At 38.4% G+C, this 21,624-nt stretch overlaps 2 protein-coding genes across 4 annotated transcripts in view; one reads left to right on the forward strand and one right to left on the reverse strand.

Moving 5' to 3' along the window:
- CCDC186 (coiled-coil domain containing 186) overlaps positions 1–20,452 on the forward strand; it is a 36,126-nt gene extending 15,674 nt beyond the window's left edge. For 2 of the 3 annotated variants that reach the window (XM_017804030.1, XM_017804031.1), the window contains 14 exons: positions 1,071–1,197; positions 3,135–3,263; positions 4,213–4,425; positions 5,902–6,021; positions 6,591–6,695; positions 7,036–7,134; positions 7,914–8,000; positions 8,552–8,694; positions 11,147–11,402; positions 12,017–12,206; positions 13,284–13,364; positions 14,400–14,610; positions 15,675–15,894; positions 16,588–20,452. In XM_017804030.1, coding sequence (XP_017659519.1) covers positions 1,071–1,197; positions 3,135–3,263; positions 4,213–4,425; positions 5,902–6,021; positions 6,591–6,695; positions 7,036–7,134; positions 7,914–8,000; positions 8,552–8,694; positions 11,147–11,402; positions 12,017–12,206; positions 13,284–13,364; positions 14,400–14,610; positions 15,675–15,894; positions 16,588–16,671 — 2,065 coding nt within the window. In that variant the 3' untranslated portion in view covers positions 16,672–20,452. The remainder of the gene's footprint in view (positions 1–1,070; positions 1,198–3,134; positions 3,264–4,212; positions 4,426–5,901; positions 6,022–6,590; positions 6,696–7,035; positions 7,135–7,913; positions 8,001–8,551; positions 8,695–11,146; positions 11,403–12,016; positions 12,207–13,283; positions 13,365–14,399; positions 14,611–15,674; positions 15,895–16,587) is intronic. The other variant, XM_017804033.1, reaches the window with a different exon arrangement.
- ADRB1 (adrenoceptor beta 1) overlaps positions 15,901–21,624 on the reverse strand; it is a 34,237-nt gene continuing 28,513 nt past the window's right edge. The window contains exon 3 of the mRNA XM_017804035.1: positions 15,901–16,487. Within this exon, the coding sequence (XP_017659524.1) occupies positions 16,483–16,487 (5 nt within the window). The 3' untranslated portion in view covers positions 15,901–16,482. The remainder of the gene's footprint in view (positions 16,488–21,624) is intronic.

A 21,624-nucleotide genomic window follows, 5' to 3' on the forward strand; every position in this document is an offset into this window, starting at 1 on the left:
GGTTGGTCCAAAGAGTATTCTGGGTTGTGTTTATTTTGTCCCTGACTTTATGATCAGCAGAATTTTTTGTAACATTGTTCTGAAAATAGCCAAGTTCTCTCCTATGATCAGATCTAAATATATATGTGAGGAGCTATGGCATAAATTAAGAATTTGTAATCCTGGAATATTCATTAATAGATCAAAACCAGATCACAGGTGCTAAGCTGTCTTTCACTGGTTTCTACTTCCTTATAATTTAGGAGATTAGTTTGTTTAGAGAAATTTTTTTTTTCAACAGAGTGGAGCTAAAGATGAAAATATATGTGTAAAGGGATATTTAAATATTTTCTCCCAGGTAAATGCATGCCTTCCACAAATTCATGCAGTTAGTGGTCTAAAATACCCACCATCTAACAGATCTGCAAACATGTAAATATATTTGAGACCTTTTATTCAGCAGTCTGATAATGTAACTTCTGAGTTTTATGCTAGAAGGTCAAACTAGGTATGTGGTGGCTTCAAACAGCTGAGCTAAACTGGAACTATTGCTAAAAATTGAGTTTTATAAGAAGCATGAGCATGACACTTGTTATATACCTACTTAGGACTTAAAAGAATCAGGATTCCATTTCTTACCAGGCTGTGAACTTCCAGGGGCACTCTGGGTACTATTCACTTCATTAAGTGAATAAAATCTCCGTGTTTGCAGACATTTGTCTGGTGGAACTGTCTGACTGGAAGTTACTGTCTTACATGTACCTTAAAATTACTAACATGGATAACTCTGGAGTTTCAGAGAGTTACCAGATGTCTCATGTCATCTGTATCACAACAACTCCAAAATGCTGGAAAAAAGCAATTTCCTCACAAGGAAGATGCTGCTTGCTGGTTTGGAGTTAAGTTTCACAGGCATAAAATTATTCTGAGGGGTTTTTTGTAAGGCTTTCATGAATTTTATTAGGATTTCTGGCTTCCCAATAAAATTTGCAGATCGAAGAGCAAAAATCATGTATCTCAAAACTGAAAACAAACAACAAAAAAACTGATGTACTTTGTTTTTAATTTCTTCTTTTTTTTTTTCTTTACAGATTGATTAAAGAAAATAAAAAACATCAGGAACTGATTTTGGAAATTTGCTCAGAAAAGGACAACTTAAAAGATGAGCTGAAAAAACGAACAGAAACAGAAAAGCAGCACCTCAGCATTATTAAGCAGGTATAGATAACAAAACAGAAGTGCTGGTTAGTATCTCACCTGTATATAGTGTCACTGTTGCCACTGTTTAATAAGACATGATCCCTGGTAGCACAAAGAAGGAAGGGATGCCAGTGCATATTATTCTGAAATTTTTAAGAGGATAATTCTGCTCTTCTATTTCAAGAAATTGTTTGAAAACCTTTAGTGTCTTTGGATAAACTGACTTTGTATACAAGCATTTCCTCAGGGACTTGTTAGAACCATGAAAGGCCAAAGAGGAACATGGTGTGTGCATTGGTGTGGGCTGGTTTCAGTGTGGGAATAAAAGGTATCACATCAGGTGTTACAAACCTATCTGCTGATATCCCTACAGTTGGTTGGCCAGCTGATTACAGATTGTATCTTGGAAATCTGGCAAGAGATAGTATTTAAAATACTAATTTCTGTTTGTCAAAGTAGTGGTGACTATCCTGGTTGTCAGGTTGCTCTGTTAATGTCTGCATCACACAGAAATCTGTTCACAAAACAGTTGTCAGGCTTATAGTTCCAGAGGAATATATTAATGTGTCTAGAAGCTTAGTCTGTCTGTAGTTTGCTTAATTTCAAAGAGTCTTTGAAAATCCGTGATGTGATTGAAAATGGAATTGAAAGATCTTATTTTCAGGCTACTAATTAGAGTTGCTTGTGCCTGAATAAATCAGTATGAGCAGCTCACTCATTTTCTTTAGTCTGTATTTCCATGATAGCACTGTATGATTTCATGAAGGTATATCATGCAGCAACTGCTTTATCCCATTCTGAAAAAAAGCATTTGTGAGGGAGTTTGTCATATTACATGCTTGCAAGAAATTTCAGAAAATATTGTCTTGGAGTGTAATAGTTTTATATGGTGGTTGGATAGCTCCTGGAATTGTAAGATACATTGCTGTGATACACTTGAGCTTTCTCATTTGTGATTGTGAGTGTTTTATTGTTTGAATTTCTGAATTAGTGTTTTCTGATAACTTTCAAGTAAATGAAAGCTTGGCTGCACTAGCAGCTCCAAGCAAACTGTGCATGCTTTTATGTGTAAAACTTCTTGTATGGCCAGTGATGAATTTGAAAAGCTCAACAGAGTGTGATCAGGTCATGGTGCAGTAACAGAAGCGTTTTAGGTGGTTCTTGCCTGTTATGTAGCAGCTTGGAATTGCACAAAAATGTAAGACACTGACCCTGAGATCTTGCCCCTTCTCTCCCCAAGCAAACAAAAATCCATAATCTTGGTGAGTTGGCTTTCCCCTGGGACAAGGGGATAATCTTTAGGCACAATTTGAACAAGGTTTGGGCAGTATCACAGCTTTATGTAGCCACCATGCTGCTCCTACTGGACTTGCATGACTTGGCAGCGAACACGTTCTGGGAAGTGTTCCAGTTAACGTGGGTAATTATTCTTCATCCTGATCAGGTCTCTGATTTGGTTCACCAGGTGGCTAAAAAGAGTGCCAGCACAATGACTAAGGTCCTCTTCATTTGCTGAGTTCATTTTTCAATGAATTAATTCCCAGTCCAGTTCAGTATGGATGCATGGCTGCTTTGCTGGCAAGGTGAAGGACATGGCACAAGGAATAGGAACAAAAAAAGGGCGGAAGGTGAAGCAACTTCAGATAGCAGCCAGCTCTGCTCTGGCATCTCAGCACTTGCTGTCAATCTGGTTTTTTGTGTAGTAAATTACTGTGCCTTGTGTTTTACTTGATTTGATGCATCTTCAGTCTCACTGAAGATGAGAAGTGACATCTTTCATGCTTGTACTGTCATGCAAAAGTAGATGGTTGATATGGGTAGTTGCATCTTGACAAGTGTAAAATACAGGTAAATATCTGTTGAAGCATCTAATTTTGTGTGAAATGTTCCTGCCTGTATAAAACATGATCAAAGTGTTATTTTCCCTGTAATTATATCATAATGTTGTCTTTCAGCTGGAAGCAAGAATAGAAGAGCTTAATAAAGAAGTGAAAGCTAGTAAAGACAAACTTGTAACTCAGGATGCAGCAGCCAAAAATACTATTCAACAGTTGCATAAGGAGATGGCCTTTCGAATGGAACAGGTGATATAGAAAACCTTTAATTATTGAAAGTCTAATGAAAGAACTTGGTTCTTGTAGGAAACATGTTGGATCACTCGGTAGGGCAAAATTTTCCAAAATTGGAATTAGAGTTAAACATGCATTTTTGATAACTGGTATCAGTGAATTTCCAAATAGCAGTTAACACTATAGAGAGCCTGATAACTCTTTTTAAAAATTTGTATTTTTATATGTATGGAATTTAGCCCTCAAGGAAATCTCATTTTTCTTACCTCTAAGCTGAATTTGATTCAAAAGGAGCTAAAAGCTGGAAGTAGCTTTTTTTCAGGCAGGCTATCAAAAATTTAATATTTTTCTCAACTCCAGCACAAAGCTGTTATTTTGTCTTTATGTATTACTGAGATTTTTTTTTTCCCTTCTTCATATCATATTATGCCAGTATTTTCTCTGTTGAATGCATTCTAAAGCTTGGTATGTGATTTATTTTTTTTCCCTAATTTGAAACAGAATTTGTTAGTGCTGGGGTGAAGGGAATCTATAAAAATAAGTCACTGAAAGTAAGCCATCTGCAATATAGTCCACTGGAAAATGATTGTGCAGTTGGCATGTGAATGAGGGAAGACAGAGGACTGGTACTGAGTATTTGCAAAATTATTTTATCACTAAAACTTCCCAAATACACTTCCTTCCTTCTGAAACAACAAATTATATACCAAATTACTGATGTATTGATAACTCACTTGAGATGTTTAGGTGTGAAGCTGCAGCTCCTTAGACACATATTCACCATTAGAAGTATGTGTCATTGCAGTGCTTAAGAGGGATCTAATGGTAATCTTTGCAAAACTGGAGTTTTTGAGTCCTGCCTTATTATGCTACTCTACTGCAATACTGAAAATATCCAGTAGTGTCTTACAAAAGTTAATTATGAAATACAAGAATGATTCATTCTGTTTTGGTATTTTTCAAGGCAAACAAGAAATGTGAGGAAGCACGCCATGAGAAGGAAACAATGGTGATGAAATACGTCCGAGGGGAGAAGGAGTCACTTGACCTCCGGAAAGAAAAGGAGATCCTTGAGAGAAAAGTGAGAGATGCAAACAAAGAAATAGAAAAGCATACTAATAAAATCAAACAACTTTCTCAGGAAAAAGGAAGATTGCACCAGCTCTATGAAACTAAGGTATGCTAAGTTTTGCTGCATGACTGGAGTGAATGATTAAAAGCGCTGTCAGAACAACCTTATCACTTGTTTGCTCTTGTAGCTGGTGAAAGAAACCTGCTTTCATTTGGTTTTGCTGTATAGCTGTGAAAGCACCTTTCCTCCGAGTGAAGGGGAAGAAGTTACTGAGTTCTCATTATCATCTTTTTGAAGTTCCTTTTAATATTTCCCTGAATATTAATTTGTGAAACATTACGGATATTTATTTCTTTTTTTTTACAAAATTGAAAAGACTATTTGTTGCAGATGTCTAGATATTGAGGTAATTTGTAGGTTGTTTGGATTTTTTCTAAAGGCTGCAATGCCATTAAATTATTGCAGGTTTTTTTGCTGTTTTTCTGTGTTTAAACTCTGGACTTCCTCTTTTGTAATACTAAAAAGTAATAATAAAGCAAGAGGATTTTTCAGGCCCAATTCCAAAAATTTGCCTTTTTTTTGTTTTTAGAAAGCAGTGAGAGAGAACTATTAAATTATTCACGTCTTTTTGTATTGTGCTTCACAGCTGTGTTTTGCAATTCTATTTCATCTGAAAGATCCAAAAATTGATAAATGACTAGTCACCAAACTTATATTTGGGCCTCTTCTGAGCAATTATAATATGCACTGAAGGATACCTCCTAATAAAAGTACTAAAAACTATGCTTCTGAAACAAAAAAAAAAAAAATCACCTTTGTGTTCTCTCTCATATGACTAGGAAGTTGGGAGCATGACTTCAGGTTTACTAAACAGAACTTAACATATTGTCTATGTTTGTAATTCCTGACGTTACACTAGAGCCCTACAGGAGTTGTGCTGCCCTCATTGTGCTGCTTGAAACTCTATTTGCAAGATGAGAGTGTTACTTCAGGAATACAGTTAAGAAATTTGGCTTGATGCAGTAGTTTGTGGATACTGATGATCTAGAAGGCTACACCAGCAGTGTGTTTCTGTTAACATCCTTTCTTGGCACAGGTTACTGATTTGACTTGCAGAGGTTTTGCTGTCAGTGCTCACACGCCTGCACCCGCATAGTTGGTAACACCATTTCACTGGCATCATGATTTTTGTCTGTAGCCTTGTATAATGTATGACCTTACCACTTTGAACCTCATCCTTTTGCAAAAAAATAAAAGAACAAAAAGAGGACTGTGCAGCTTTCATAAGAAATGTTGGAGATCAGAACTATAGACTGTGCTTTGTCTTTTGACAGATATTTAACGTTAACATACACTAACACTAATGCAACCTTACCTTGGTATTCAAACCAAAGCACTATTTTGTTTTTTTTTTTCCCCTGGATTATGGACCACAGCATTATTGGGCATTCTCAAACATGTGCATGATTTTGCAAAATCCAGACATTAAGGAAAAAACCCCAGCTTGACACTTAAACAGGAGTCTTGTTGTAGGAACACTGGATGATTTAAATCAAAGTAAAACCTATGACATTTTTGTAGGATGGTGAAGCCACTCGACTCAACAGAGAAATAGAAAAGTTGAAAGAAGAAATCAATTCTCATGTTATCAAAGTAAAATGGGCTCAGAACAAATTGAAAACAGAAATGGATTCACACAAGGTCAGTGAAGCGGTGCTGATACCATGACATGAAAATATAGTCAGAGTAATGTAGTTGTTATACTGTTTACTATTTATATAGTATTAAAATGTATTTTTAAAGTGTTTTTTTGTTTAATTTGAATACCTGCAGCAAGAGTCAGAATAGTGCTCTGAGAGATACTGATACTGAAATGGAAATGTTGAAAGGATGTGAGGGGAGTATGTATGGGAGATTCTGTTTAATCTGGTGATAAACTTTTAATTTCTTGTCGGGGGTTTTTTTGTTTGAATTAACTGTCATCTTTGTTTAGTTTTTAAGAGATAGAGTTAAATCTATCATCTGAAAATCTATCATCTTGGAACACAAGCAAGAGATCATTTTGTTGTGCTTTCAGTGTTGGGACAAGTGAAATTGCATAAAGCAATAGTTGAATGGAAACAAGAGGAAAAGTAATGTTAGACTCTTTGTTTTGTTAATTCTTTCCAGACTGAAATAGGAAAGTTTTATTATGAGAAATTTTCTTCCTAGATTAATTAGATAAACAGGTTTAACTGGGTTTAACCCATTCTTTATTACTCGTTTTATAGGAAACAAAAGAACGTCTTAAAGATGCAATGACAAAATTAACAGAAGCAAAAGAAGAAGCAGATCAGATAAGGATAAACTGTCAAGAAATGATAAAATCCTATCAAGTAGGTACACTTTCTTAGGAGGTCAAATTAATGTTTAGTGTCTGAGTCTTCTTTTTCGTCCATTTCTATCTTAGGCTGTAGCAGGGAAGAATTATCATGTGCAAGCCACAAACTGAGATGAATAGTGCCTGGTTTCTTTAATGGAAAGTTGCTGAATAAAAGGGAAAATGTTTGTCTTGATTGGTATGTGGCGTGGGGGTCTCTCTTGGCATGTTCAGGATAATTAGATATGTATCTGCAGGAAAGACTAAGTGATATGAAAAGCTGTCTGTACACTCATAGTATTAGAAATGAGAACATAGAGCTCTAAAACTCTACATATATTTCTCAATCCCTTTAGGAATCAGAAGAAATTAAATCAAATGAATTGGATGGAAAATTCCGAGTAACTAAAGGAGAACTCGAGAAACAAATTCAGGAGAAGTCTGATCACCTGGAGGTAAATATGTGGTGTGTGGAGTCCACACAATTGGTAACTTAGTAGTTAAGAATTCCATGAGATTTTAGTTTTGAGAATCTTATTTTAAGCTGCATACATTTTTGCCAAACTCTTTGGTTTGGAGCTGTTGGGTTCTTTTGGCCTAATACTGCATTCCGGGTGTCTGCCTCCAGCACTGCTTTTAGGAGGATGTTTTCAGATACTACCTTGGATTAACTTTTTAAAATGAGATTTAGGAGAAAAATACGGTATAATGAACATGAAATATATGCTCTTTCATTTATAAACATGAATGTTGCTGTAATTTAAAGCACAAATTCAGATGATAGGCAGGCCTTTGTCTGACCAATATTTTGGCAAGTTATATGGCAAGGAGAGAAAAGGAACAGCCTCTGTTCTGTGAAGAGATTTGCTAATCTAACAGTGAAATTCTCTAATGATGTAGTACCTGCTCACAGCTCAAATATGCATATGCCATCTTCAGAACTGACCAAGTGTCAGTCTGCCTGGAACTTTCCCCAGGGGCTGTTGTGGCATAGACATTGGTTTTAGCCATTTGTATACCTAAAACCAGTGTGTGTAATCCCTTTTCTTCTCAGTTCAGAGAATAAAGAAACTTGAGGTTTTACTTTGCTTTTTGAAGACGTAAACCAACCCTTTGGGTTAGCTGTGCTGCCTCAAGCCTCCTCAGCTGTTGGAATGGCCTGTATTGGCCTAGATTTTTTTGAGGTGCCATTGTACATTTAGTTTTCTCAATGAACTTTTCACCCTTTAAAAAGGTGCATCATGCCAAAATAAAAGAACTGGAAGACCTGAAGAGAACATTTAAGGAAGGCATGGATGAGCTTCGGACACTGAGAACAAAGGTAACGTGTGCTGTGCTGGATTGCAGTGGGGCTGAAGCACAGTGTTGGGTTTTGGAACAAGACTACATTCAGTCTATTAATTGTACTTCTACTGGCTGGCATGAGACTAGAAGTCTCATATGGCCTCTGGTAAGGAGTATATGCTGTCTATAACTTGTGGACAGTCTGTAGATTAGCGTGTCAGTCACTTTATCCAGAGCAGGGAAGTTAGCTCAGTAGGACTGCAGAAAAAAAAAGGAAATAAGGGGTTGGCTTGGTAACTGGAGAAAGATGATGTCTGTGGATCCTGGTCCATTAGGCTGGTAAATTTGAGTCTTTGGACCAAACTAATGTTAATCACACTTGTTGTTTCATTTTTTTGTTTTCTTTTGTTTATTTTTCTGACTGTATTTGATCTGAAATATTTTGGGATATTGCTCTAAGCTACTTGGAACCACCAAAAAATTAACACGTGAGCTTTTTACAACAGTCTAGACATACTATCAGAATAATTTACCTCTGAAGTTTCTGAGACTAAATAGTTTCTGATTTTTTTTTTTTTTTCTGTTTAGGTAAAGTGTCTAGAGGATGAGCGTTTAAGAACAGAAGACGAATTATCCAAGTATAAAGAAATAATAAATAGACAGAAAACTGAAATTCAGAATTTACTGGACAGAGTCAAAACTGTAGATCACCTACAGGATCAACATCAGAGGTATAGCTGTGCCTTTGAGTAATGACTTAAAAGATTATCTGAGATATGGAAGTGTTTTCTTTATTGAAGTTATTGATGCTTTAAAATGGATTGTAATCTGAAGAATTCCTGTCCTAATTTAAGTGTTTTCCTAATTTAAATCAGTATTGCTAATACTTGAGATTAACCTTGGTGGTCTCTTATAAAACAAGGGGATTGAGATTGATAAATCTAATTCAGTGTCTTTCATTATTAGAATAAGAAGTGCTTGATTTCCAGCATAGGAAGTTAGGCCTTTTAGGTGTCTGCCAAGTGCTTCTTTTATTGAAAGATTGGGGAGAACCAACTAAACTGGGAAATAGATTGCTTCACAAATGTGCAGTTGTGATGGATGAAGGAAAGTATTTAATGAAAAGAATTTTATGTGCTTGACAGATGCTGCATTCAGACAGTATGGAGCACTTGTATTTCTAATGGACTGGAATTCATTCTGCTGTGTCAAAGTTTGCTCATTGAAGAATGTGAGGGAAATAATCTCGGAGAAGGGTTGGACTCATGCACAGTTCAGGAGTGTCTGAGCATAGTCATGTTTCTGTGTGGTACATATGGACCAGGATATACAAATGCTCTCCACTCTGCTGGTTCTAGTGGTGTTGCATACATGGAGATAGATAAATGTCAGCTAAGCAGAACCACCTGCATGGGTTCCTCTTGTCCTGTTAAACAATTCTCATCACTGAAAAACGCTTCAGTAATTATAGGCCTTCCTAAGGGTTTAGACAATTAAACTCTTTCCATTTACTGTGTGCTGGTCAGCTGTATTGTCACCATGTCATCAGCCTTTCTAGGGAAACTGCAATGAATGAGAGACGACTGAAGCCTACACTTGGATCAGTAACAGTTATTTTTCACTTGGAATCTTGTCAAATGAATTCAAGTGACTGTGATCAAAGTGTGAAACTACAAATGTGTCTTTCCAGTTATCTTTTCCTCTTGGTAATTGAGACATGCTTAAATATCTGTCTCTCATTCCTATTCAATTTGGATTTTTTTTTTCAGTATCTGTACCATACAACACTTATTATTGCTACATCAAATTTCATATTGTCTTTTATTTCCCTTTTAAAAGATTTTAACGTTTTTGGTACTCCTTAGAATGGTAAAGTTGTGCAATATCAACCACAGATTTAAAACTTGGACTGGTAAATTCCTGTTACCATCTGTGAAAGAGAAATCCTGGAATTTTGCCTTTTTTACCTATTATTTTATAGAATAAATAAACTTAACTGCCCTTCATTTTCTTGGAAGCAAATGGAAGGAATTTCATCTTCATTCACACAAAATCGTACCTGTTTCCTTCATGAGAAAAAAATAGAGGAGGCAGATTTCTTTAGGCTAGGGAAGAAAAGATGGAAGGCAAACATCCTGAAATGTATAAAAGGCTGTATTATACAGGGAATGTTCAGCTATCCTTGTTCAGTGGAGCAAGATGATTTTAGGTTGAATGCTGGGAAGAACTTTATGGCTGAGCTGGATACTGATCACCTGCAGCATTCCCTGGTCTCCTTCATTGGCAAACTTGAAGGATAAGCTAGAGATCTCTTTTAGAATGGTCTAAACATTTAATTTTGCCTGGTTCAACCCTGACTGTAGACATAGATTTCTCCTGTCATGATGAAACAACATATTTGAAAATGTAAAATATAAGCATAGCCTTCTGGCATAGATTTTTAAATGGGAGCTATAGGTGAGATTGCAGCACAAATGACTGAAATAAATCAACCTTAAGTCTTCAGAAAGATGGAATTAGCCTAAAAGGACTTTAAAGGCAGGGTGCAATACCTTGGATCTTATCACTTTCTCTAAAGTGTTGATGATAACTGAAGATACAGCATTTTTCAGTCAAATGGATTGCATGTGATAGATCAAAAGTGTCCTAATGGGAGTGTTTCAGTAAAAACAAAAACTTGTTTTGTAGAGGGAGGGACTTAATTTTTGGGGGAGGGATAGTGGAGTAAGATAGGTCCTTTGATTCAGAGCTGCATTGCTTGGATAAGGATGTTTGAGAAATCATTGTACTACTGCCTAGAGAAGCTCAGAACTGGAGTATATCCGCATCTCTTGAAGACAAGTCGTCGTACAGAAAGGCCACCTTTGCAGACCTTTCTCTTACCTGCTGGATCTGGTTTTGGGGGTTTTGTTTGTACCCTGTTCTGAAGCTCAGGAAGTTGAATATAGAGAGATGTTCTTCCTTGAAGGGAGCTAATGCCTGCATGTCCTTCTGTGGGGTGCACTGCAGCATGTCATGAAGTGAAAACTTTGACATTTAAAATCATCCAGTGACTAACAGATGCCCCAGGGTCACTAATTGTTCCCCCGCCTTCTTTGAACTTGACCTGAATGCCTTTATTTCAATAAGATGTCATGTCTTTAAGCTCAAGTTATCCCTAATAAGATATAATTGTTTTGACAGAGATGAACAAGAAATCAATGCTTTAAAGGAAGAAATAGATGGTTTCAATTCTCTGGTTGCTGATCTCCAGAAGGACATTGAAGGTAGTCGGAAAAGAGAATCTGAGCTATTGATATTCACTGAAAAATTAACCAGTAAGAATGCACAGCTTCAGTCTGAAAACAATTCCTTGCAGAGCCAGTTGGATAAGCTTTCTTACAGCGAAAGAGAGCTGCAGAATCAGCTGGAATGTGTTCAACAGACTAAAGATGATCTGGTGAGTACAGTGTGCAGCTTGATTTTTGCACTAGTAAGATGTCTGATACAGATAAAGATGTTCCACATGAATACCACCTTGTGTCTTTGCTTACCTGACTGCAGTTTCTCATGGTGTTTGCCAATTTGGTAGAATAGTGGCAGTGGGATATGAACACCTCATGTTCCTAAAGGAAAAGAAATTCTGAGGTGCAATGCACTGGAATGAGGAGGTGTTATTGTGTTGCTCTTTCTGGGAGTAAAGAGTGGTTCTCTGTGCAGCTGTCATTGAAACAAATGAAAGGTTGTAATATCCTGTGAAATTTATTACTGTAAACTTTCTCAGGTCTTGTTTGTAGTATGAGATAAATGTGATTTTTAGTAAACTTAGTGTGTCATGGAAGGTAATGTGACTGTACTGTACAGCTCTGCAAGGCTTTGTACTTTATCATCCATATGTTTTAGAGATAGTTCAGGAATCTTACTATTCATCTGCAGGGCTATTGTTCAGCCTAAATAATAATTGTAAAATGTGAAAGATTCTGAGTTGAAAAGTGCAGTTAGAGCTGTTGAGCATACAGTATGGTTAGGCTAGAATGTTTTTGTAGATTACTGAAAATAAAATCACACTTTCAGGCCACCAAGCTACAGAAGGAGGAGGATCAACGGAAGCTGGAGGTTGAGACGCTGCAGACCCAGGTGGCATCAGAGCAGGAGGAACGAGCAGCACTGAAGACCCAGGTGGATGAGCTCAAGGATGACCTGGCTACCCAGAAGCGCAAGCACGCAGCAAACCTGAAAGACCTCACAAAACAACTTCAGCTAGGTGGAAATTATTTTCAGTTATGAGTCAGCCCCCCTCTGTAAATCCCTTCACAGTGTCTGGTAGAGAGCTGTCTGTGTGTGTGTGTGCACTGCTTGAGTGTCACCCTTCAAGCTCTCCCTGTCCCTAACAAGAGTGAGTGAACAAGTTAGATCTTGTGGAAACTGCACTTACAGACCTTTGTGTCAATTTTTGGTCTTAAATGTAACTCTTGAAGTGGGCTTAGACCTAAAATGAAAGATTTGTTGCAAAAGAGCTTGGTCTTTGTTATGATGTATGTGACTACTGAAATGTCACTGTGGGTATATATGGATCCTAGTCTGTGTAGGAGTATATTCAAAAGTTGCTAGAAGTTTCCTAGTTGCTGACTGTATCAGGAATTGCTGGTGACAGTTATTTTTTTAGTACATTAGAACACTTCAGTTTTTAAAAGCTGGATGTGGAGGGACTGGTGACTAACTTTTTGTATAAATAGAAGCCATCAAATACCCAATAATACATATGTTCTGAATGCAAATAGATCTGAAGGTAATCAAATCTGTTTAAAATGTGTTTTAAAGAAGATGTCCTGTTGGCATTGTGCAAGACAAGTTCCATGCCCCTTTTTGTACATAAAAGAACAGCTGTGTGCTTTCCTTCTTGATCCCTGCTGAATGAGTAGTGCTTCTGGCACAAGTACTGCACTGGGCTGGCCGTGGTGATACAGTTATCAGATGCTGGAACAGAGCTGCCATTCTTCCATTCAGGAGTTATTTACATGGCAGTCCTAATCAAAAATAAAATCAAATTTAGTCTTACTGTTCCCAGTTAATCCTATGTATGACATTACCCGTTTCAACTGGCTGCAGTGTTTAGGGGTTGTGGCGGATGATACATTCAGGTGCTTCGTGGTCAGGGATGGAGAGAGATGGGCAGCTGTTTGGTTTTGGGTTTTATTTTTAGTTACTACCATTATCTTTTGGTTTTCAAGCCATGTTAAATTAGTGCAGGTAGAGGATTAGAGTTTTTGTATGTTGGGTAACACTGTAATTTTTAGTTTTTAATCTGCTATTGGTAACCATCACTTTGTTACACTTTTAGCACGGAGGAAATTGGATCAGATTGAAAATGGTAATTATGACAAAGAAGTCAGCAGCATGGGGAGCCGTTCCAGTTCATCAGGTAATACAGCACATAGCAGGGCTGCCAAAATAACCTTTCGATCTTAGTACAGCTGCCATGATGTGCTGCCATGAGCCTCGCTCTTTCTGTGGTTTGTGCATATGCAGTGTGTGGGCAGCCTCCCAGTAAAGCTGACAAAATAGCCTTTAAGCACCAAAATGCTTTGGCTGACTGCAGTTGTAGGTGCTTATTAAGATATTAAAGTGTAATGTTTATGTATCTCAGTTCTTTTTAAATACCTATCTGTTTTATTTTGTTGCTTTTATGTTTGGAGGAAGCTCAGAGGACTCCAGTTTATACAGGACCCTTTCACATGCTGCCAGAGGCAAAAAAAAAAAAAAAAGAACAGTGGCTTCCAGCATTGTTTAATTGCCATATTGACAGTTGCAACTGTGTAAATGATAAATCAATTAACATCATTAGAGGCATCAGTGGGTTTGTGTAAAATTCATTACTTTCTATCTGGTTAGAACTAGAACAGTGATCTTCAGCACTGAAAATGACATCTGTTTCCTTCCTTTGTATCTCTGGGGTTTAAGTGGGCTTTGTTTTGTCAAAGTGTCCTGTAACGTCACTGTATGAGAGAGACAAATGCTTAGAAAGAAGAACAACAGAAAGTAAAGTACTTCAAGCTTTAAGTGATTGGTGCTGCAGAGTGTTTATACGTAGGGCTTTGTCAGTCTGTCCAGTTTTCATAGTGTTGTAATTTTAGTGTACTCCAAAATGTATATATTTAAAATCAGCTCAATCTTGTACCAAGTTAATGAATATGAAGGTATTTAAGCAGGAAGAAGCATTATTGAAGGAAGCACTCTTAGGCTAAAGGAAGTACGCCCATAAAAGGGGACTGCACTGCTGTCTCAGCCTGTGCTGGTGTAAGGATTGTTTATAGAAAACCCCACTAACATACAAGGGAAACTGACATCCTGAAGAAAACATCCTGAGCTCCTGAAACAATGAATGCGTGCACTGCACTGGTGGGGCACTTCTGGAATAAATGCAAAAGGAATTTGTACAAATACACGTGTGTTTCAGGGTCCCTTAACGCGCGCAGCAGCAATGAGGATCGGTCACCTGAGAATACTGGATCTTCAGTAGCTGTGGATAGCTTCCCAGAGGTGGACAAGTCTGTCCTGGTTGAAAGAATACTGAGGCTACAGAAGGCACATGCTCGAAAAAATGAGAAGATGGAGTTTATGGAGGATCACATTAAACAACTGGTGGAGGAAATCAGGAAAAAAACAAAGTATGTTTTGTGTTCTGTTCATACAGTTTGTCAGTGTTGAGCTGATGTACTAGATAAATAGTCTGGATTTTATGTAAGACAAGTTATTGTCTAAAGGAAAATGTTTAAAAATAATAAAAATATTGCAGTGACAGTAGATTTTAAAAGTAGGATTAGTCTTGGGGTTTTTTTCCTTATCTTTCCCTGGCAGTTATAGTAATTGCCAAGTTTTTGACAATTATTACTATTACTAAATTTTTTCAGGAGGAATAGACTGCTGCAGGTGGGTTTTTGTTAGCAAAATGGTCACTAGGTGGCTGATTTGAGGTGGACTACTGCCACTGGCTAACAGAAGAGTCCATTCTTTTCCTGTGCTTAAAAGAGTGCTGATTGTAAGTGTTTTGGAAGGAGAATCTGCATAACTCCAGATGGTAGTCTGGCATATGTATCAGAGAAGTAATGTATCTGAGCCAAAGGTGGTCAGTAGTTAACATGTGAGACAAGATTCCACTTAAATGGAAATCAACTTACAGGATAATGTCTGGAACATTAGTTAGGAGGGGAAGGAATGATGGCATATGCCTTCCTCTGGAAAGTGCACTTGCCTGTTAAGAATAGCCCTTGCTTAATGACTCCATACATTTATGCCCATCTGGTCCCATTTCACAGAACATGATCACAGCTTGGGAAGAGTCCTGAGAAGAGACTTTGTAATTTTTGTCTCATATATAGAAAGCTTAAGATTCTCTGTCTGGAATCTTTCAGCAAAGAAAAGTAGAGACATCTTTTTTAAGTACCTTTTTTGTCCCAGTAGCTTTTCAGAATACTTCTAAATAAGAAAAACCTTGTGCATTATAGTGCCTCATCTTACCAGCATCTCCTCTATCACTTTTGGTATCCCAGGTTTTCCTCTGACTTTGAAATTGCAGGAGTAAATTTTTACTGTCTTTTTAGTAATATAGTACTGCTTGTAAATAAAATTACTCATGACAAGAGTCTGAAGTTACTTCAGTGTCTGACTTTTCACTGCCTTTCACAACAACGTAACACTGTGATGTTGTTGTTTTTATTTTTTTATTCCCCAGAATTATTCAGAGTTACATTTTGCGGGAAGAAGCTGGAACACTGTCATCAGAGGCCTCTGACTTCAACAAAGTACACCTGAGTAGACGGGGTGGGATTATGGCATCTTTGTACACATCTCATCCTGCAGATAGTGGTCTCACATTGGAACTCTCCTTAGAGATAAACAGGAAGCTACAGGCTGTGTTAGAGGATACATTACTGAAAAACATTACATTGAAAGTGAGTACCTATGCCAGTTCTTTCATTCTTGTGCTTCTGAGATGCTGCCTTCAGAGATGCATGGAGTTAAAAGGCTTTTCAGAAGTCAGCTCATTGTGAATTGGTTAACCAGAGAGTTACGTGGCATGATCCATGCTGAACCTCTGGTCTGGGACCCTTGGAGTACAGTGCACTGATGGGTTGCTGCTTGAAATAAAGTCTGGCCTGCCTAGGCCTTCAGCAGGGCAGGGTCTCTCTGTGCTCTGCCCCAGTCACATGGAGCCAGGAGCATGGGCTCTGCCTGCCTGGTCCTGTACCAGCACCTGGGTACCCTCCTGAGCTATTGGGGCAGCACCTCTGCTGCAAGGGAATGAGTCAGGCTGGAAAACAGTGTGCAGGCTGCCAGCTGGACTGCAGTGTTCTGCAGAAGTTGGAGATCTCTTCCTGTAATTATAATTCCCCTTGAATGCTGTACTTTCTAGACATCCTGTAGAATATTAGTAATTGCAGAAAAAGACTTGCTGAGAGGTTTGTGTCCTTTATTGAAGTGAGCTTGGTTTTCTCCCACTCTGTCTAATCATTTGCATTTGTTCTGAGTACTTGAAAGTATCAACCTGCTGACATAAACAGTAATTTTGACTTATTAGTGTATTTTGTGCTGATTGACTCCTTTTCCATGTATAACTTGCCCTATCATTTTTTTTCCCCTCAAAGGAAAACCTTCAAACTCTAGGAACAGAAATAGAACGGCTTATTAAACACAAGCATGAACTGGAACAGAGAATAAAGCAGACGTAACTAAAACTTCTATGGACTAACCAACATGAAGATGCAGAAAAGGCAGGTGCTACAGACCACTGTTTTTTACACTTTGCCTGCCAGCACAAGCATCTGGTATTTTGCAAAAAAAGGCTTTGACCACAGAGGCTTAGTTGTGTGAGAGATTGACAGGGTTTGGCATCACTGTGGTTCTGTCAACCCAGTTCCAGCCTGAGGAGCTGCTGAATTTCACTACACACTACATTTATCTAGAACTTTTATTTGAAAGGACATACAGATGCTTTGCAGTGCATACTACGTTTGAGTGAGTTGCTGTAAGATTTTAATTTCTTCACTGTGTAATTAATCAGTCTCTTAACGATGGAGCTTGAAAAAAATAAAGCCAATTATGTCTTAGTTGCTTTTGAACATATCCAGTGTTACTGAGCTTTAAGGGCTTTCAGACATTATTTCCTTTCTTGCATATTATTTCTGATCCTTAGGTTGATTAAGCATTTTTGACATATGCATGGAAAAGTGCTCTGTCACAAAATTTTGGGATTTAAGTGGGGGCCACGATATTGCATATTTTCTGCTTTAGATCAACATTCAACTGCTCGGTTTCTTTATTCAAATGAAGTGAAACAACAGTAAAACTAAGGGATTAAGAAGCTTTCTGATTTAGGTCTTGAGTACATGTAATTGAAACCAATGTCAGTTCAACAAATCTTTTAAACCCTTGATCTTTAGGCATATGGATCTAAAGAAGTCTGATATCAAGTAATTGGTTAATAAAGATTTCTGAGCTTCTGTGTAACTAACAGCATTTAAGAAGTAGGAGTGTTAGTTGCCCACTGTTCCGTAAGTACACGTAGACGTGGTGATTGCATCTGTTTCAAAGACAAATGGAAGCTAACTAACTTTTCTTATTACCTGTGACTAGACCAGTCAATGAGAGTAGTGGTAAAAAATAAGAAATATATTTAAATGGGATTTTAATCTATTGTTGGACTGTGAAAGTGGCACAGAAATCTGTGCAACTCCTTGATTTTACTGTTGTAAAGAATTAGTTGGTCAAAATGGCACAAACTGAGGGCTGTTATTTAGTCCTTCAGCGTCTGAGAGGGTTATGGAGGAAGAGTATCAAGGTGACAAAATTTGGGTTAGTCACAACATCATGTTCACATTTTAATTCCAGGATAAATAATATACAGGATCTGAAATATCTCTATTGCAGCAGTAAATGCATAGTTTCTGTATCTATTGCCTTTTGACCAAAATAAATAGATCAGATTACAGTGTAAATATATACATCAGGTTTTTATTAAATACTTGAACTTCCTATTGACATGAAAACAGAGTCCCTGTACATTTACAATAGGAGTGCTTTAGCTATTTTAATCAGAAGGGGGGGGGTTGTAAGAATCTGTCTTACTGCAGGCACCTTTTGCATCCTACACATATGAATGACGTAGGGGTGTGTACTCCATTTTCAGGTGCCACTGAGTTGCTTGAGCTTTGTCATGAAACACACAGAGCAAAAGGGCCTGATTTGGTTTGAATAGTTTGGTTCAAGACAATGAGATTTCCTTATTACTTTAAAAATAGGCGTCTCTGAAAGTCCTTGCGGGATCAAGACCTGGTTTGTGGTCCAGAGGACTTCAAGAGCCTGGGATGACCGGTCCTTTCTGTGTCAAAGGATCAAATATCTCTTTAGAAAGGGAGAGTGGGAACAAATTGTTTAAAACCTGACCGAGCATTATGTAGAAATTGCAAGCCTTTAATCTGGGTGGGTTTTTATACATCTATTTTTCTAATTCCTGAGAGCAATGGTTATCTGAAGTGTTAGGGAACTTGGACCAGTCCAGTCATGGGACTACCTCTGCTTTACTGTTGTTTAAGTGATGTAAAAAGGAAAATACCTGGCTCTGCTGGAGCAGATTTGTCACCAGCTTCCAGGAAGTGAACAGACAGTTGCTTGTGACTGAGCTAGATCTTCTGCTGAGAAGAAAGTATTTTAGAACAATTTGCATGCTAAAACATAGCTTGGCTCTTGTATGTTTGTGTTTTCATGCTTTAATGTACCAGATCTCCAGATATTTTCAGGCGTTCAGCTGAATGACTCCAGTATTTTAGATACCATGTTAATATTGTAATCATTTAATGTATGTTCTCCAGGTGTACAGTGTGAATGAAGGAGAGGTGTGGTGCAGATGGAATCAGTGCAATGATGTGGAAATTCTTATTTCTTTTTGGCATGGTTGTTTCTCCTTTTAAGTTATTTGAGAAACCCAGTTAGCTGTCCTCCTGCCCTGCTGGCAATGCTGCTTACTCTTTGTAGCACTAGTAACTTTTCAGACTTTTTTTTTTCCCTTGGTCATGGAGACACACAAAGCAGAAAAATTATCACATTGTTTATTGTGCACGGTACTTTCATGGACCAAAGTTGTCATCTACAGGTGTTACTTGAAACACATCTGTTAGAGATGGAAATGTCATTCTAGCTTGCATAATGGCAAATGACTCTCTAGTTAGCCCAGAATGTGATGAATACCCGATGGGGTCAGCCAGCAACTTTACTTGATGATGTTCCTCATTTCTGAGAGGCAGTGATGTATTAGCCATAAAATGTTGCTGGCAGGCCAGGTGCTGTGGTTTCCATGGGATTACTTGTCAGGAGGGTGATACTGTTGGTGCACGTAAAGAGAACACTTTCTGTGGAAAAATGTGTTCCTTTGGGGTGGTTCACACAGGTGAACACCAGCTGGTGCAGAGTGGCTGCAAGACTTGCTTGCAATCACATTCCACTTATCTTTGTTTTGGAATCTTTACATTATGAACCTGAAACTGAAAACTGTCCTCCGATAAACTGAATTTTAGAGATAAACTAATTATGAAGGCAGCCTGGAGCATTTAGGTACCTACCTGTCACTGAAATTCAGTGTCCATTAGATGTGTAATTGCCACAGGCTGCTGTTGAAAATTCCAAGCTTGAAGCTAGTTGTGTCTTACAGGCTTAAACATCTGTTTCTTAAATACTCAGGGTGCTCTTTTAATTCGAACATCACACATACAGATGTTGTTAGAGACCCTACAAGAAAGCTGCCTATGCTTTTCTACTCTCTGTAAAATTCAGAACTTTCATTTTCTGAATGAAGCCAGACCCTCTGACCTGAGGAATACCATTTTATGCTATACAAATCACTGGCTTTCTGCCATGTAGACTTGTGCAATATTTTTAATTATAGTGTCCAGAAAAATGGAGATTGATTTCTTCCTTGGATATTTTCTCCTTATCTTTACTTGTTGCTGGCAACACCTGCAGTGTCTCTCATGGAATATTTCTCATTACAATGGTTTGGTTCATAACTAAAAAAAAAAGAAACTGTATCTCTGGCTTCCAGTGCATCAGGTGTCTGAATCTAGGAGGGGCTCAGAGAACAAGGCCTGTCAGAAAAGGATCTTCACCCTTCCTGCTGTCAGCAGGAAGCACTGTGACTGCATACCAGCAGTAGGTGGCACAAGGAATCAGGTGTACCGTGTCCCACCTGTCCATGGGCAGATGGCTGCGGGGCAGGGGGAGCTGGGTGGTATTTAGAGCTTTTCCAAGATGGATGGGCATTTCCTTCCCGTTTTCGTGTCCTAGCTGAAACTATGTTGAATCTTCCAGTATATGTGTGTAAGTCATCCAAATATACACAGAATGTCTATTGGTTTAATTTTGTAGATACCTGTTTCTGTATAAAGTTTTTGAAGATATTGCTATACCTTATGTATATACTGTACTTTGAAATAATAAACATACAAATGTATTAAAGTCTGCTTTGGGTCTGTGGTTTGTCCTGCTGTTTATTTACTGCTGCCTAACTTGGGTTGTGCTGACGGCTCTCAGTGAGGGCCTGCGGGGGTGGCAGCGGGTGCTCACCTTTAGGGAGTGGGAGCCTCCCAGTCCCACAGTGCAGAGGTGTCCTTGTGATGCTTGTAAACAAGTACTCTGGGCTACAAGGAGCTGGATTAACAGCTGACTGTTCTTGCTGGCGTGGAGGGCACCATCAAAGCCCCTTCTTGTTCCCCCCCCTCGTGGAACAAGGTGGATTTCAGTGGATATAAGCAATACGATCAGTGTTGGAGGCGTTGCTGCTCCCCCCAGCCTGGCAGGGCTGAGCTCGCTGCCAGCCTCCGCTTTCCTATTGCACCGTGTAAACAGGAGGTGGCAGTGCCTCTTCTCCGGTACTGCCAGTGGGTTTAACAGCAAAGCCAGCAAAAACAGGCCAGCACTCCTCTCCCTGCTGTACTTTATCCCTTGGAAACTGTGGTGGACAGGTGATAAGTGTGCTGCAGTTCAGTGCTGCAGTCCCAGTAAGCAGCCCCAATGCTCGACTCCACTTTTCCATTGTGCAATGTGAATTTAACAGTCCTGCAGTCACAGTGGCAAGGGCTGGTTCCTTGGCTGCAGCTCCACAGTTGGGATGCTATTTGCTGCTCTGATTTATTTATTCCCTTGTAGAGATCTAATGTGTTTAGCCATGATGGTACTGTTTTATAAAAATAGTAAGGGATGCTGTCTGGTTCCTGGCTGTTCATTGTGGCTGTGCTTATATTAAAAACTTGGGAATTGGATTTGGTATGGGTTGTCCTGCCCTTGCAACCTCCTTGTAGGGAGACATTAGAAAAGGAAAAAGGAATACTGTGAATGGGATAATTATGGAGTTTATTCAAGTATCTCCCTGAGTACCTTAAATTAGACAAGGTGGTATCCTATTTTCTGCTGAAATTTAATGGTAAACTACCACAAGCTTCCCAGGACTGGGGCTCCCGGTAAGTTTTCTGGTTACTGTTACCTGTCTGACCCTTTGTCAAAATTGTTTTGCAGTTTACCTTTTTTTCTTCCAGCCTTTTCCACTGATAGGAGGTACAGCTCTTGGTGACAGATATGACCAAAAATCAAGGCTCATTTGTGCTTTCCTAGTACTTAATGCTGTGTTTTGGAAA

Source organism: Lepidothrix coronata, unplaced genomic scaffold (assembly GCF_001604755.1).
Source record: "Lepidothrix coronata isolate B3197 unplaced genomic scaffold, Lepidothrix_coronata-1.0 Scaffold8, whole genome shotgun sequence".
NCBI lineage: Eukaryota > Metazoa > Chordata > Aves > Passeriformes > Pipridae > Lepidothrix > Lepidothrix coronata.